Below are 13,876 nucleotides of genomic sequence, written 5' to 3'. Positions count from 1 at the left end.
TAAAATGCTTTGGTCTCAAGCATTTCAGTTAGTGGATACTCAACCTGTAAAAGGAAAACATAAAGAGAGGGGGCTTAGGGGTAGGAAAGATGGTGGAATGAGAGGGACATCATTACCCTAAGAACATGTATGAAGACACAAATGGTGTGAGTCTACTTTGTGTACAACCAGACACATGAAAAATTGTGCTGTATATATGTACTATGAATTGAAATGCATTTTGCTGTCATGTTTAACAAACTAGAACAAATAAATTAATCAAAAAAACATAAAGCACCAATAACTAGCTTAAAAGGAAGCTATGTGTACTTAAATGTAAAATAGAAAATGCACAAACATCTGAATTTTATGCTAGAGTAGAATTTATAAGGCCATACTAAAGGAAGCCACAGCCAACAGCTATTAAAAGAGATACAGTGAGCTGGGGGATATAGATCAGTGGTAGAGCTTATGCATAGCATTCAAGAGGCCATAGGTTGGATCCCTAAGCGCCAAAAAAGGGAGTACCAGCCAGGCCACAATGGCTTACACCTATAATCCCAGCAGCTTGGGAGGCTGAAGCAGGATTGTGAGGTCCTAAGCAACCTGGTGAGACTCTGACTCTAAATAAAAATATAAAATAGGGCTGGAGATATGGCTCAGTGGCTGAGTGTCCCTGAATTCAATCGCCAGTGCCCTCTAAAATGGGAGAGCATATACTTACCCATCTAGTATTAGACTTTCATAGGCAGCTTTTTTGTCACACACAGGACAAATCCAGGTGGGCTTCTTCTCATTCATTTGTAGATAAAGGGCAGCATCAAAGCACTGTAGATGTGTACAAGTCACTGCACGGCATGGGATTGTCAGCCTCATTTTTCCTAACTATAGGACAGGGGATACAACATGGAAAGTAGTTCAAAAACGAGGACAAAACCTCAAAGGGAACAGAGAAAAAAGTCTCAAGAACCATCAAAATGAAATACAAACCTAAATTTATTACTATTAAATTATTATTTTTTTTAAATTCACAAACTGCTTTGTGGTTTTTGAAAAACCATTTTACTTTTTAAAATAAGCAATGTATAAATGCACTGGTAGAAAAAGATACAATGAAAACAATACTTCTCAACTGGTCCTCAGTTTTCCTATTTAAGGAAACCACTGTATCCATTTCTTACATGTTTTTTCATAGATGTCCTATGGATATTTAAGGAAAGTATTTTTCCACAAATGGTGGCATATTTTACACCCACTTTTGCAACTTACCCTGTTCACATAATTTGGTGACTATTATACACAAGTCAGTATATATAAAACTACCATTACACAAAGGCATAATTTATTTAATAAGTACACTAGTGATGGACACTTAAATTGTTTCCAATCTTTGTAGTGAGAAAAGCTAAGTACCTAGGAATTAAATTTTGAGGTCAAAGGGAAAGGAAAGGACTGGGGATACAGCTCAGTTGATAGAGTGCTTCCCTCACATGCACAAAGGCCCTGGGTTCAATCCTCTGCACAACCGAAAAAAAAGGGGGGGGGGAGAACATGTATGATCTCAGTCCCAATGACAAACCACCTTCCACAGAGATACCTACTCACTTATGCACACATTAAATGTTGTTGGTTCCATGTAACCTTGCCAATACAGTGTTTTGTAATTCTTTGATTTTTATGAAATAAGAAATATTCCAAGAGTGTAAACTGCATTTCTGTTAATTATAAGACATTGTAGAGCCTCCTCTTCTACTTCTAAGAGTCACCTGTGTTTCTAATAACTATTTATTCATATAAAACCTTTCCTCATTTTTCATTTGGTCATTAATGTTGATCATATATTTGTAGAATTTATTTACATGAGACAGATCAGCCTTGTATGTTTGATATAAGCTAAGCATACTTTTTATAATCATGTCAATTTTCAATGTACTTTTCTAAATTACATTTTGTTCAAATGCTATTGCAATTGGTTTAGCTCTACTGCACCAACATATATATAATACTCAGATGAGATCAGATTATATTTTTCTATGTAACTCTTAATCTCCCCATATATTTTATTTACCAAAAGTATCTCCATTTTTAGTGAGCTCTAGTAATTTGAGTCAAAGTGTTTCTCCCACAATAGAGCTCTCACAAGGCCAAGGCCTACATCTGTTGCCCACTGTAATTTCACTGTCCAAGCACAATACTACCTCATAGTAAGTGCTCAGTATTTGCTTATCAGGTAGTAGAATGAATAATTGGAAAGTGGCAAAGAGATATTAAAAAAAAGAAAAAACTTCTTTATACGCACTACAAAATTTGAAAAAAATTCAGAAACAAAATCAGAACATTCTTAATATTGCTTGGGTGGTAGAATTTTTAGAATATTCCCTCCTTTCTACTTCATCTATAATTATGTAAGTGTTCATAATTTTGTAATTTAAAAATGAAACAATTAGCTAAATCAACATGGCAATAACTAATGCTTACAGAACTTGCCTATGTGCAAGTTACTTTTCACTAATTCCAATAACACTTTTACTTACTATCATTTATTTATGTACTGGGGATTGAATCCAGGGCTTCACACATGCTAGGGAACTCGACCACAGAGCTACACCCACAATGCTTCTTTCTTCCCTTCAGTTTTATTTTGAGACAGGATCTAAGTTGCTTAGGTTGGCCTTGAATGTGCAATCCCCCTGCTTCTGTGTAGTTGTTTACAAGTGTGCGCCACTGCATCCAGCCATACTTTTACATTTAAACAATCATACCTTTTACATCTTTAAATATAAAACATTCCATTTTATTAATGAGAAAAAACAAAGGCACAAGGAATCAATTTAATATTACATGAAGTTAGAAATAAGGCAGAGCTAAGATCTGGGCTTGTTACAAGACATCCTTGTTACTGTGCTATATTGCCTCTAGCTATTCATCTAACTAGAATTCTAAAAGGAATCTTAGAAGTTAAATGTTTAAGCAAGCATTCAGTACACTATAACTCATCATTGAGAAAAGAAAACAGAATAAAACCTGAGGAAACTTCTCCTCTTACTCTACATACTTCCATATTTTTTCTTCTTTTAAAACAGATTATTCCTTAAGTTACCTAGAATCTTACAATATGCTAAGAGTTTTTATAGAAACCTCCTATAATCCTCATAATCCTATGACCCAGAGAAGTTGGCATCTCTATATTTAATTTGTGTCGAAGATGCAGATGCTCAAGAAGTAAAATAACTTACCCACTGAGAACAGCTAATATTACAACACAAATCCTAATGCTCCTCACTGCCTTGAGATGTCCCTAGCTTTATAACATTACACATGTTTGGGGGTTTAACCATCAATTTTTCCTATTTTGCTAAGCTTTTGATATATTAGGAATAGATGCTAACTATCTGACATTCTATGAGATGATCATGGGCTTTTAAAAAAATTCCTTTCAATTATAAGATGAATAGTTTTAACAGATTTTTCTAAACCAAAACTATCTCTGCATTCCTAGTAGACATCCTTTTGTTATCACTTATTATTTAAATAGTATTAGCATAAATATTTTATTTCTGAATTTTCAATCATTTCTTAAATAAAATATTTAGGAATCAATATAAGCAAATAGTCACCAGAACAGGTTGAATAAGTTACACTTACCCCATTCAACAAAATGCCTATAATGATCTATACATACTAACGTATTTAGGATATACTATTAATTTTAAAATAGCTCAATTGGTAGAGTACTTATCTTCCATGCACAAGGCCCTGGGTTCAATCCCCAGCAACACCACCACCACCAAAAAAAAAAAAAAAAAGACAAGCTGCACAGTATATATAAAACATTTTTTTTCTAACATGCATATGATTATGAACACAAGAGCTAAATCTAGAAAAAAAAATCACATTCCATGAGTAATATTACTTCAAATAGTAGACCTTGACCATTTGAATTTTTCATTTCTTTACTCTTCCTGTCCCAATTAAATAATTCTATAATTTAAAAATCTCAAGAGGTAAAAAAATCAAATCCATCTTCCTTATCCCCCAGCGACCCAGCACACCTACTCTGCAGGACACACTGAATATCACTAGCTGATATCACAAGGTAAAACTCCTATATAAAAGTCACATATTATTGGGCTGGGGATGTGGCTCAAGTGGTAGCGCGCTCGCCTGGCATGCGTGCGACCCGGATTTGATCCTCAGCACCATATACAAACAAAGATGTTGTGCCCGCCGAGAACTAAAAAATAAATATTATATAATTCTCTCTCTCTCTCTCTCTCTCTCACTCTCTCTTTAAAAAAAAAAAAGTCACATATTATTTCCACAAATAAAATTATACATGCTTAATCAGATCCCTCTTCAATAATACTGTGAAACTACCTCCTGCAGGTCCCTAGGACAGAGGTCTTGAGACTTGTTCCCATTTCCCAGACTCACATCTACTCTAAATAATTTCACAAGCTTCTTATGAAATAAAACAAACATTTCTTCCATCACTCTGAGCTATCATTTTCTCTTGTTTTGTTCCCAAATAAACCCAGGGTTCACTCTTTATCCTTCTAAGTAACTAAGACCTTTTTTTTCCTTCTTTATTTCCCATTATTGTACCAAATCCCATGTTATTTCCATAGTTTGCTGGCTGGGACTCCATTCTGCTTTCTCTAACTGATGCTAGAACTGCTTCTTCATCAAAAACTACTTTAATCTGCTAACATCTGTCAGTTAACTACCCATTAAATCTTACCAAGACATCTGCATTAGATTTTGATTTATACCATATATTACAGTTTAACTACCCAATCTATTTTAATATCACTATGGTCTAAAGAGTACTATCTACTCTTATAAAGCTCTTGAGAACATCAAGAAAGATAAATTCTGAGGAAATGTAGCTCAGAAATAGACCTGTTGTCACTTATAAACAGAGAAAAGGAAACATTTTATTTTTATTTTTAATTTTTTTTTAAGAGAGAGAAAGAATTTTTAATATTTATTTTTTAGTTTTCAGCGGGCACAACATCTTTGTTGGTATGTGGTGCTGAGGATCGAACCCGGGCCGCACGCATGCCAGGCGAGCGCGCTACCGCTTGAGCCACATCCCCAGCCCAAAAGGAAACATTTAATGAATACAGGATGGGGCCATGGGTGTATGTAGGTCAGAGTACATGCTTACCATGAGTGAAGGCTTGTGTTCAATCTCCAGCACCACAAAAATAAATAAAATGCTATATGATTTGACTTCTTCAAATAATTGAAAAGTTAATTTTCTTAAAATTGTCAACTTTATTTAAAATGAACTGCTCCCTATTTTTATATAAAAAGAATACTAAAGTCTGAGAATCCTTCAGTATGTTTGCCATTGTGTTTTGGTTGTTCTCATGTAGAATGGGCAGTCTGTTTAAAGGAGGGTTAAGGTTCTAAGAAAATAAGACTTATTAGAGAAAATAGCATTGTAACACTGTAGAACTCCTTTGGGAAACTGTATAGCAGTACTTACTTTCTGGTAAAATAGCTTGATAAACTAAAACATATAGGTTATATATGAGTTCCCTCTCCATACCATGACTAAACTCCTAGAGAGTCTGCAATTAATGCCTGCTAAATATAGTGGGGTCATTAAAAACCATTTAAAAATCTGTCAAAATGCAACTATTTTTAACCAAAAAACAGTAATTTCATTTGTTTTAATCTGGTATCAATTTTAATATTACAAGGAACAAAAAGGTAATGTGGAGATTCTCAAACCCATGTCAGAAGCTTGTGTCAAGCTTATAAAAAGAGGAAGTTAGGGTCCAAGCCACTATCCACTAGAACCTCTGCCACTACCTCAGGTATCATCCTCCTTTGCTGGGAGTGCACAACTTCTGAGTTTGATAGCCACAGAGGGTACCAATTTCTCATCAATCCCCATTTCACTAAATTCTACATTTTTTCAATAAAAGGAATTTTTTTTTTAAGAGAGTGTGAGAGAGGAGGGAGAGAGAGAGAGAATTTTTTTTTAATATTTATTTTTTAGTTCTTGGCTGACACAACATCTTTGTTGGTATGTGGTGCTGAGGATCAAACCCGGGCCACTCGCATGCCAGGCGAGCGTGCTACCGCTGAGCCACATCCCCAGCCCAATAAAAGGAAATTATTTTAAATTAATAACAAAATTTCAGGAAAGAAGACAACTGCAAATATCATTTTCCAGGTTAACAGAAGGTACATTTATAATTAGGACATGTATATTTTAGCCCAATTTGGCAGCAGTTATTGGGAAAAAAAACTAGAATAACATTCAAAATTTTTATTTTTGTTCTACTACTAAATGTGTGATTTGGGTTGACCAGCCTGTATCTGTCTTGGTTTTCTCATCTACAAAATCACTGAAACTGAGTTGGGGATGTAGCTCAGTGGCAGAGTGCTTGCTTAGCATGTGTGAGGCCTTGGGTTCAATTTCCCCACCACCACATACACACACACACACACACACACACACAAAGTCAGGACAACTATTCAATATAGGCTTGCTAAGACAGTTAAATAAGAAGCACCAAGTAGGATCTCACTTCTGACACAACTTAATGTCCATTAAAAAAAACAGACAAAAACACACACTTTTCTCACAATGGTGGGGAGTCATCCAATGTCCCCAAAACTACATTATAGATTCCTTATTCTATAAATTTTATCCTAAAATCTTATTAAAAGGTTTTTCTTCCACTAATTTTATAGAGAAATCTTCATCCACCATCCCCGTCCTTTCCCATCTCCTCATATCTGATAAATACAATCTGATGTTTTATCACTGGAGTTGGTTTTATCTCTCAAACTAGTATTAACTTTCCAACAACTCATGGCAAGTCCTCAGCACTTTCATGCTGAATTAGTTCAGTTGGAAACTCATCGGAGGATCTTGGGATCGTTGAGTGATTTCTCAACTAAATTTCTACATAAGGATACACAAAATTATGTAATTCAAAGTACCTTACAAAGATATCCTAACTTAATAATCCAAGATCATCAATTAGCATTTATTAGGCCATTGTTATTTTATTAGTATTTTTTCAATACCACGTGTATTCTCACAAAAGGAGCCACCTTTTACGACATGTTTTTTTGTTGTTTGTTGTAGTTTTAGATAGATACCATCCCTTTATTTTATTTTGCTTATTTTGTTAGGTGGTGCTAAGGATCAAGCGTAGTACCTCACATGTAAATGCTCTGCCACTGAGTCCCAGCCCTACTATAAGTTTTTTAGCAGCTATGGATTGTCTACAGTATTAACCATGACAGATTATTCTGAGTCTAATGTTATCTTTCTTCTTTGATATAATGGCCTTTAAATTTCTCCTCTATCACTACCTGAAGACTACAAAGAATTATAATACTTAATCATGTAGATTTCCAAATGGTAAAAAACGGAAGTTCAGACTTCTATCAAATTACATCATTAATTCTCACAATTATTTTATAAGAAAATTAATCATTTCTACAAAGTAAAATTACCTAGAATGTTTTGCCAGTTTACTTACAGGGCACATTAAGGATACCCGAAGACTAGTTGTAGCAATTTCACTATCTGGATCTGCAGTAAGTTTTTCTTTAACTAAAAAAAAAAAAAAAAAAAAAAAATGAAAAAGAAGAGTGAAATACAATGAAAAGTTTCTAAATAATAGTGAAAATGAGCTAAAATATAAAAATATTTTACTTAAATAATTTCCCAAGCACTTCAAATAGGTCAAGAAACACAAAATGTTAAATATTAATGTATTAAATATATAGCCAGACTTGTGGTATTAGGTTAAAGAATTACAAACATGCAAACTTTAAATCAAATGTTTAAGTGAGGTTTTAAGATTTCTTTTTAAAACTAAGACTGATGGTAAAGAAGAGTTACAAAATAGAAAGTTGTTTTTTAAGACTTAAGAACAAAACAATAACTAGCAGAGGAACCTCAAATGTAGCAATACCCTGAGCGTCAATGCTTTTCTAACAAATTTTTTAAATTTCTTTCTAACAAATTTGTATTAAGCTACGCTGATTATTTCTAACAATTACTAAATTTGTAAAGACATAAAGAGTCTTATATCTTCTTGTTGAAAAACCTCTACAATGAAAACTAAAGAACACTGAAGAAAGAAACTGAAATAGACCTCAGAAGATGAAAAGACCTCCCATGTTCATTGATAGGCAGAGTTAATAGTTGGCCCTACTACCAAAAGCAGTGTAGAGATTCAATGCAATCCCCATCAAACTACCAATAAAATGCTTCACAGTGCTAGAAAAAACAGTTCTAAAATTTGGAATAAAATCCAGAATAACAAAGCAACTCTAAGCCAAAAAAGCAATGCTGGAATCATCCCAATACCTATTTCAAATTATTCTACAGAGCTATAATAACAAAAACTGCATGGGACTGGCATAAAAACAGACACAGACTCCCAACTGTACAGAATAAAAGACAGAGACAAACACACCCATTTACAGTCAACTGATCCTTGACAAAAGTGCCAAAATATACAGTGGGGGTTGGGAGAAACAAATGATGCTCAGAAAACTAGTTCTATCCATATGCAGAAGAATAAAGATAGACCCTTATCTCTTACCCTACACAAAAGTCAACTCAAAAGGAAACAAAGACCTAAGAAACCAGAAATTATGCAGCTTCTAGAAGAAAATGTAGGGTCAACATGCCAGCTTTTAGGCATAAGCAATGACTTTCTCAATAGGATCTGTAAAGCTCAGGAAATAATGCTAAGAGTTAACAAACGGGATGACATCAAATTAAAAAGCTTCTGCACAGCCACATTATAGGTGCACGCCTATAATCCCTGTAGCTTAGAAGGCTGAGGGAGGAGATTTCAAGTTCAAAGCCAGCCTCAGCAAAAGCTGAGGTGCTAAGCAACTCAGAGAGACCCTGTTTCTAAATAAAATACAAAGTAGGTCTGGGGATGTGGTTCAGTGGTTGAGTGCCCCCCGAGTTCAACAACCCCTAGCACATAAAACACCCAATGAAAAAGCTTCTGCATAGCAAAGGAAACAATTAGGAAGAGAGAACCTACAGAATGAGAGAAAATCTTGCCACTCTTCTGAGAGAGCATTAACAGCTAGAAAATATAAAGAATAACCTCAAAATCAAATAACCCAATTAAATAATGGGCTAATGAGTAGACACTTCTCAAAAGAGATACAAATGGTCAACAAATGTATGAAATGTTCAACATCATTAGTAATTAGGGAAATGCAAATAAAAACTACAGAGGTTCAATCTCACACCAGTCAGAATGGCAGTCATCAAGAATACAAATAATGGGGCTGGGGATGTGGCTCAAGCGGTAGCGTGCTCGCCTGGCATACATGCGGCCCGGGTTCGATCCTCAGCACCAAATACAAACAAAGATGTTGTGTACGCCGAGAACTAAAAAATAAATATTAAAAATTCTCTCTCTCTCTCTCTCTCTCTCTCCTCTCTCTTTAAAAAAAAGAATACAAATAATAATAAATGCTGGAGAAGATGTGGAGATAAAGAAAGACTTTATACTGTTGGTGGGTCTGTAAATTGGTACAACCACTATAAAGCACCAGTTCCTCAAAAGGCTAAGAATGGAACCACCATAGGACCCAGCTATACCATTTCTCAGCGTTTATCCTGAAGAATTAAAGTCATCACACTATAGTGATACAAGATTATTCATGTTTATAGCTGCACAAGTCACAACAGTCAAACTATGGAACCAGCCTAGGTGGCCATCAATGAATGGACACATAAAGAAAATGTGGTATATACACATAACAAAGTTTTATTCAGCCATAAAGAAAAATGAAATATGTCATTTACAGGAAAAAGGACAGAACTTGAGACAATTGTACTATGCAAAACAAGTCAAAATCAGAAGGTCAAGGGTCATTATGTTTTCTCCTATGTGGAAGCTACAGAAAAAAGGAAAAGGTGGCAGGGATTCTCAAAAAATCCGAGGGAGATGAGTAGAGGAAAAGGACTAGAGTGTGGGAGAATGGGTGGGAAGAGGGCAGTGCTAGGGAGGGCCAAATTGTTATATTGTGTGCATGTATGAATATGTATCAACATATCCCATTATTATGTACAACTATTATGTTCCAATATTAAATATGGAAAAAACTATCTCATCTGACAACTGAAAATTATTATCTGAGGTAACATGTTTGATTTCTTCCATGAGGTAATATATACAATTTACCATATATAAGCTAATAAATACACAAATATTATAAATATAGATGCATATGTGAGTTTATTGTTTTTAATCACATTACAGTATCTCATATGCTTGGTCTTTCACAAGCATTACTTACTTAGTGCTCTGGAATGATCAGGGTTTCTAATACCTTTCATTTTTAATCTCTGTAGTAACATGGCTGATGTAAGCTGTCGTACAAGATACACGGACATGGAGTAATTCTACAAAGAAAGATAATCTGTATTACGGACTAGAGATGATATTCTCTTTATTTACATAAAATGCTTATCTAAGAAACTCTGATTTCTAAAAATAACACTCAAAATAACTTCTAAAAAAAAAAAGCCAGTTACTGGGAAGAGGGCAAAATCAACAAGGCTACTTGAGGGAAAATAATGGCTCACTCATTCTAAATATATTTCTCTTATCATTTTATCATATCCGTGGGTTGGTATGGTATGGTAAATAGCTTCAATTTAGTGGTTACAAACTGTTTACAGAGACCACTATGCAAATGTACCTTCCCATAATTACTTACAATTAGAATCCTTTTGTTTTCATCTACTTATACAATGAGGTTCTCATATTTTCATTTAAAAATGCAGAAGCAAAGTTCAAATAGAGGTATGAATTAACACTTCACACCCAAAGTTCCAAAGTTTTATTTCTAACAAGAGAAACCACTGGTCAAATGGCCTTGAGCACAGCCCTCAGATAAAGTTAGTATTGGCTTTCTTCTGAGAAAAGCAGTCATTTACAAAAGACACATGAAAAAATAATGAAATTCAAAAGATGAGGCCAGAAAATAATAATATAAATCTGTCACAAAGCAACTTTCTCAATTATCTATACAGCTTTGAAAGATGACATATAATTTTACCAAATGTTCAAAAATTCTACTTTAATATTTTAACACATACACACATGTTCATTCATTCCACAATAAACAAAATACTTTTGATAGTTGTCAAACCAAATATTTTAAATACATTTAGTGTTCTTTTAAATATCTAATACTATGCAAATTTTAGGTCCTTGTATCATTTTAACTACAAAGAACGAATATCAATCCCATTATATGGCAAATCTATAGTCTTCAATGTCAATAATAATTTATTCAAAATCCTAAAGTTATTTCCAGTTCTGCAACTACTCTAGTAGTGAAGTAAAATTCCTGCTATAAACATGCCTCAACTTTTTCATCCACAACAAAATGTTACACTTTATTTCCATGAAACAGGAACTAAAGTTGATACTCAGATATTAAATCTTTTTCCATTATTTGTTAACAAGTGCTTCTAAAATGTATATTCCCTGTTGTATTAGTCAGTATCTTATTGATATAATTCACTTTGAGACAAAATCAGCAGAAAGCCAGGTTCATCAACCTGAAGGTGTAGAGAAAATAATTTTATGGTTTGTTATCTGAACAATTAGCTGTTTATGTAAAGGCAGGAACAGATTATTTCTGATCACATGAGTACATTCAACTGTTTCCTCCAAAGACTGATAACATTCTGTCCTTTGCTCCTCTTCATAGATACTAATCATCCAAAACTTCCAGGTTTTTAAGATACACTACAAACACAAACACACACACACACACACTCAAACACAGTGTTTAAATCATTACCTTAAGGAATATAAACATATACATTTCTTACCCAGAAAACAGACATGATACTTAAGAAACCTCAGAGTTAAAGGTATTAACCTTCAAAATATCTATACTTACAACCCTTGAATTGAAAAGGGGTGGAGCCAGTTTAGCCTAAGAAAAAACTAAAAACACCAACTTCCAGTGGACAAGAGAATATTTACCTTTCCAATTTCAGATGCCCAAGAAATAGAAATCTGGTTTGGCACAGCTGAAGACAACCTAACTAAAGATGTAATATTCAAGGGGCGTCCAGGGCGCTTCTGCTCAATCCCATTTTTCGGTGGTGGTGCGTACCCCTGTAACCATAAGAAATTTTTCTTAAATTCTCTGTAAGACATTAAACATTTTACCCAAAATAGATGCAGGATACTGTCTAATTTCAGTTACAATCACATGATCCAGAAAAATACAAGAAATAATAAAAATCAATGTTTCCTCATTAACATTAAAGAGGCTAACATCTTGCTATTTTGGCTATGAATCTTCTTCCCCTTTACAAGAAACCAAATTTTACGGATGAAATCCCAACTCTTCAAAATGAGTCACTTAGGAGACCCCATTCAAAATATTTTAACATACTGGGGTGGAAAACAGGGAGAACAAACTTTGGAAACTTAAATCAGGTCAAGTGCACACCTGTGATCCCAGCTACTTGAGAGGCTGAGGCAGGAAGATCATCAAGTTGTCGCCCTGTGTGAGCGACTTTAACCCATCTCAAAAATAAAAAGGGCTGGACATGTAAATCAGTAGTATGGCAAACATAAGGCCCTGGGTTGAATCCCCAGCACTACAAAATCAAAAACGGAGGAAAAAAGGAAGAAGAAAACAAAAAAACATCAAGCCAATGAAAAACATTCATCACTATTTCAGTTGGCATTAGATTTTCTTTTAAATAGTAAATATACTCATTTTTCTTGTGCTTTAATGGCAATAGAAGCTGAACCTAGGGGTGCTCTATCACTAAGTTATATCCCCTGAGGTGTTAGCAACATGAAAAACAGTATTAAGAGATTGCTTTATCTCTATAGCTCTTGTTCACATATAAGAATATCATTTGGAAAAACTTTTAATTTTGGAATAGGGTCTAAGTTTTGGAGGCTGGCCTCAAACTTGTGATCCTCCTGCCTCAGCCTCCTGAGTAGCTAGATATAGAGGCATGCACCACCATGTCTGGTAACATAATCACCTTTTTTAACCTTTATTTATTTATTTATTTCTATGTGGTGCTGAGGATTGAACTCACTGCCTCACATTTGCTAGGCAAGTGCTCTACCACTGATCCATAACCCTAGCCCCACATAATCACTTTTGATTAACAGTATACTCAATTTTTAATTACCAAAAGAATTCAAAGGTTATGATTTTCAGGTTATATACTTTCAAATACATATTAAAGAAAATCAAAATTTCTTAGCTTCAGTAACATCTGTGTATTGAAAAGCAGGCATTATATTTCACTAATGGTCTGATATCTTTCATGTAATTTAATTATCTAATATTGAGAAGGAAAAAACACTAAGTTAGTGTATCACTTATTTTTGTACACATAGAAGAAAATATAAGCAAAATTAATTGACTAATATTATTTTAGGATACAGGTGAATCTTCTGATTCATATTTCTTTTTAATATTTTTTAGTTGCAGATGGACACAATACCTTTCTTTTTTTGGTACTGGGGATTGAACTCAGGGATACTCAACCACTGAGCCACATCCCCAGGGATTTTAATTTGTATTTGTTTAGAGACAGGGTCTCACTGAGTTGTTTAGCACCTCCCTGTTGCTGAGGCTGGCTTTGAACTTGCGAGCCTCCTGCCTCAGCCTCTTGAGCCTCTGGGATAATAGGCATACACCACTACATCCGGCTATTAATTTTGTATGTGATGCTGAGGATTGAATCCAGTGCCTCATCCATGCTACGCAAGTGCTCTATCACTTAGCCACAAGCCCAGCCCCCCTGCTCAATTTTCAAAGTCATCAATGCATGTTTTTCCAAATGATATTCTTATATGGGAACAAGAGCTGTAGAGATAAAGCA

At 34.5% G+C, this 13,876-nt stretch overlaps 1 protein-coding gene across 11 annotated transcripts in view; it reads right to left on the bottom strand.

Moving 5' to 3' along the window:
• Positions 1 to 13,876, bottom strand: part of Pias2 (protein inhibitor of activated STAT 2) — a 99,633-nt gene that overhangs the window by 35,250 nt on the left and 50,507 nt on the right. For all 11 annotated transcript variants that reach the window (XR_013429579.1, XR_013429578.1, XR_013429577.1 and 8 more), the window contains 4 exons: positions 12,000 to 12,134; positions 10,294 to 10,399; positions 7,494 to 7,567; positions 704 to 864 (listed from right to left, as the gene is read on the bottom strand). Coding sequence is in view for 8 of the 11 variants with exons in the window: in XM_078030084.1 (XP_077886210.1) it covers positions 704 to 864; positions 7,494 to 7,567; positions 10,294 to 10,399; positions 12,000 to 12,134 (476 nt within the window). In the remaining 3 variants the exon portion in view is untranslated. The remainder of the gene's footprint in view (positions 1 to 703; positions 865 to 7,493; positions 7,568 to 10,293; positions 10,400 to 11,999; positions 12,135 to 13,876) is intronic.

The sequence above is a fragment of the Ictidomys tridecemlineatus genome, chromosome 13 (genome assembly GCF_052094955.1).
Source record: "Ictidomys tridecemlineatus isolate mIctTri1 chromosome 13, mIctTri1.hap1, whole genome shotgun sequence".
NCBI classification, from domain to species: Eukaryota; Metazoa; Chordata; class Mammalia; order Rodentia; family Sciuridae; genus Ictidomys; species Ictidomys tridecemlineatus.
This window is presented reverse-complemented; position numbering and strand designations above follow the sequence as displayed.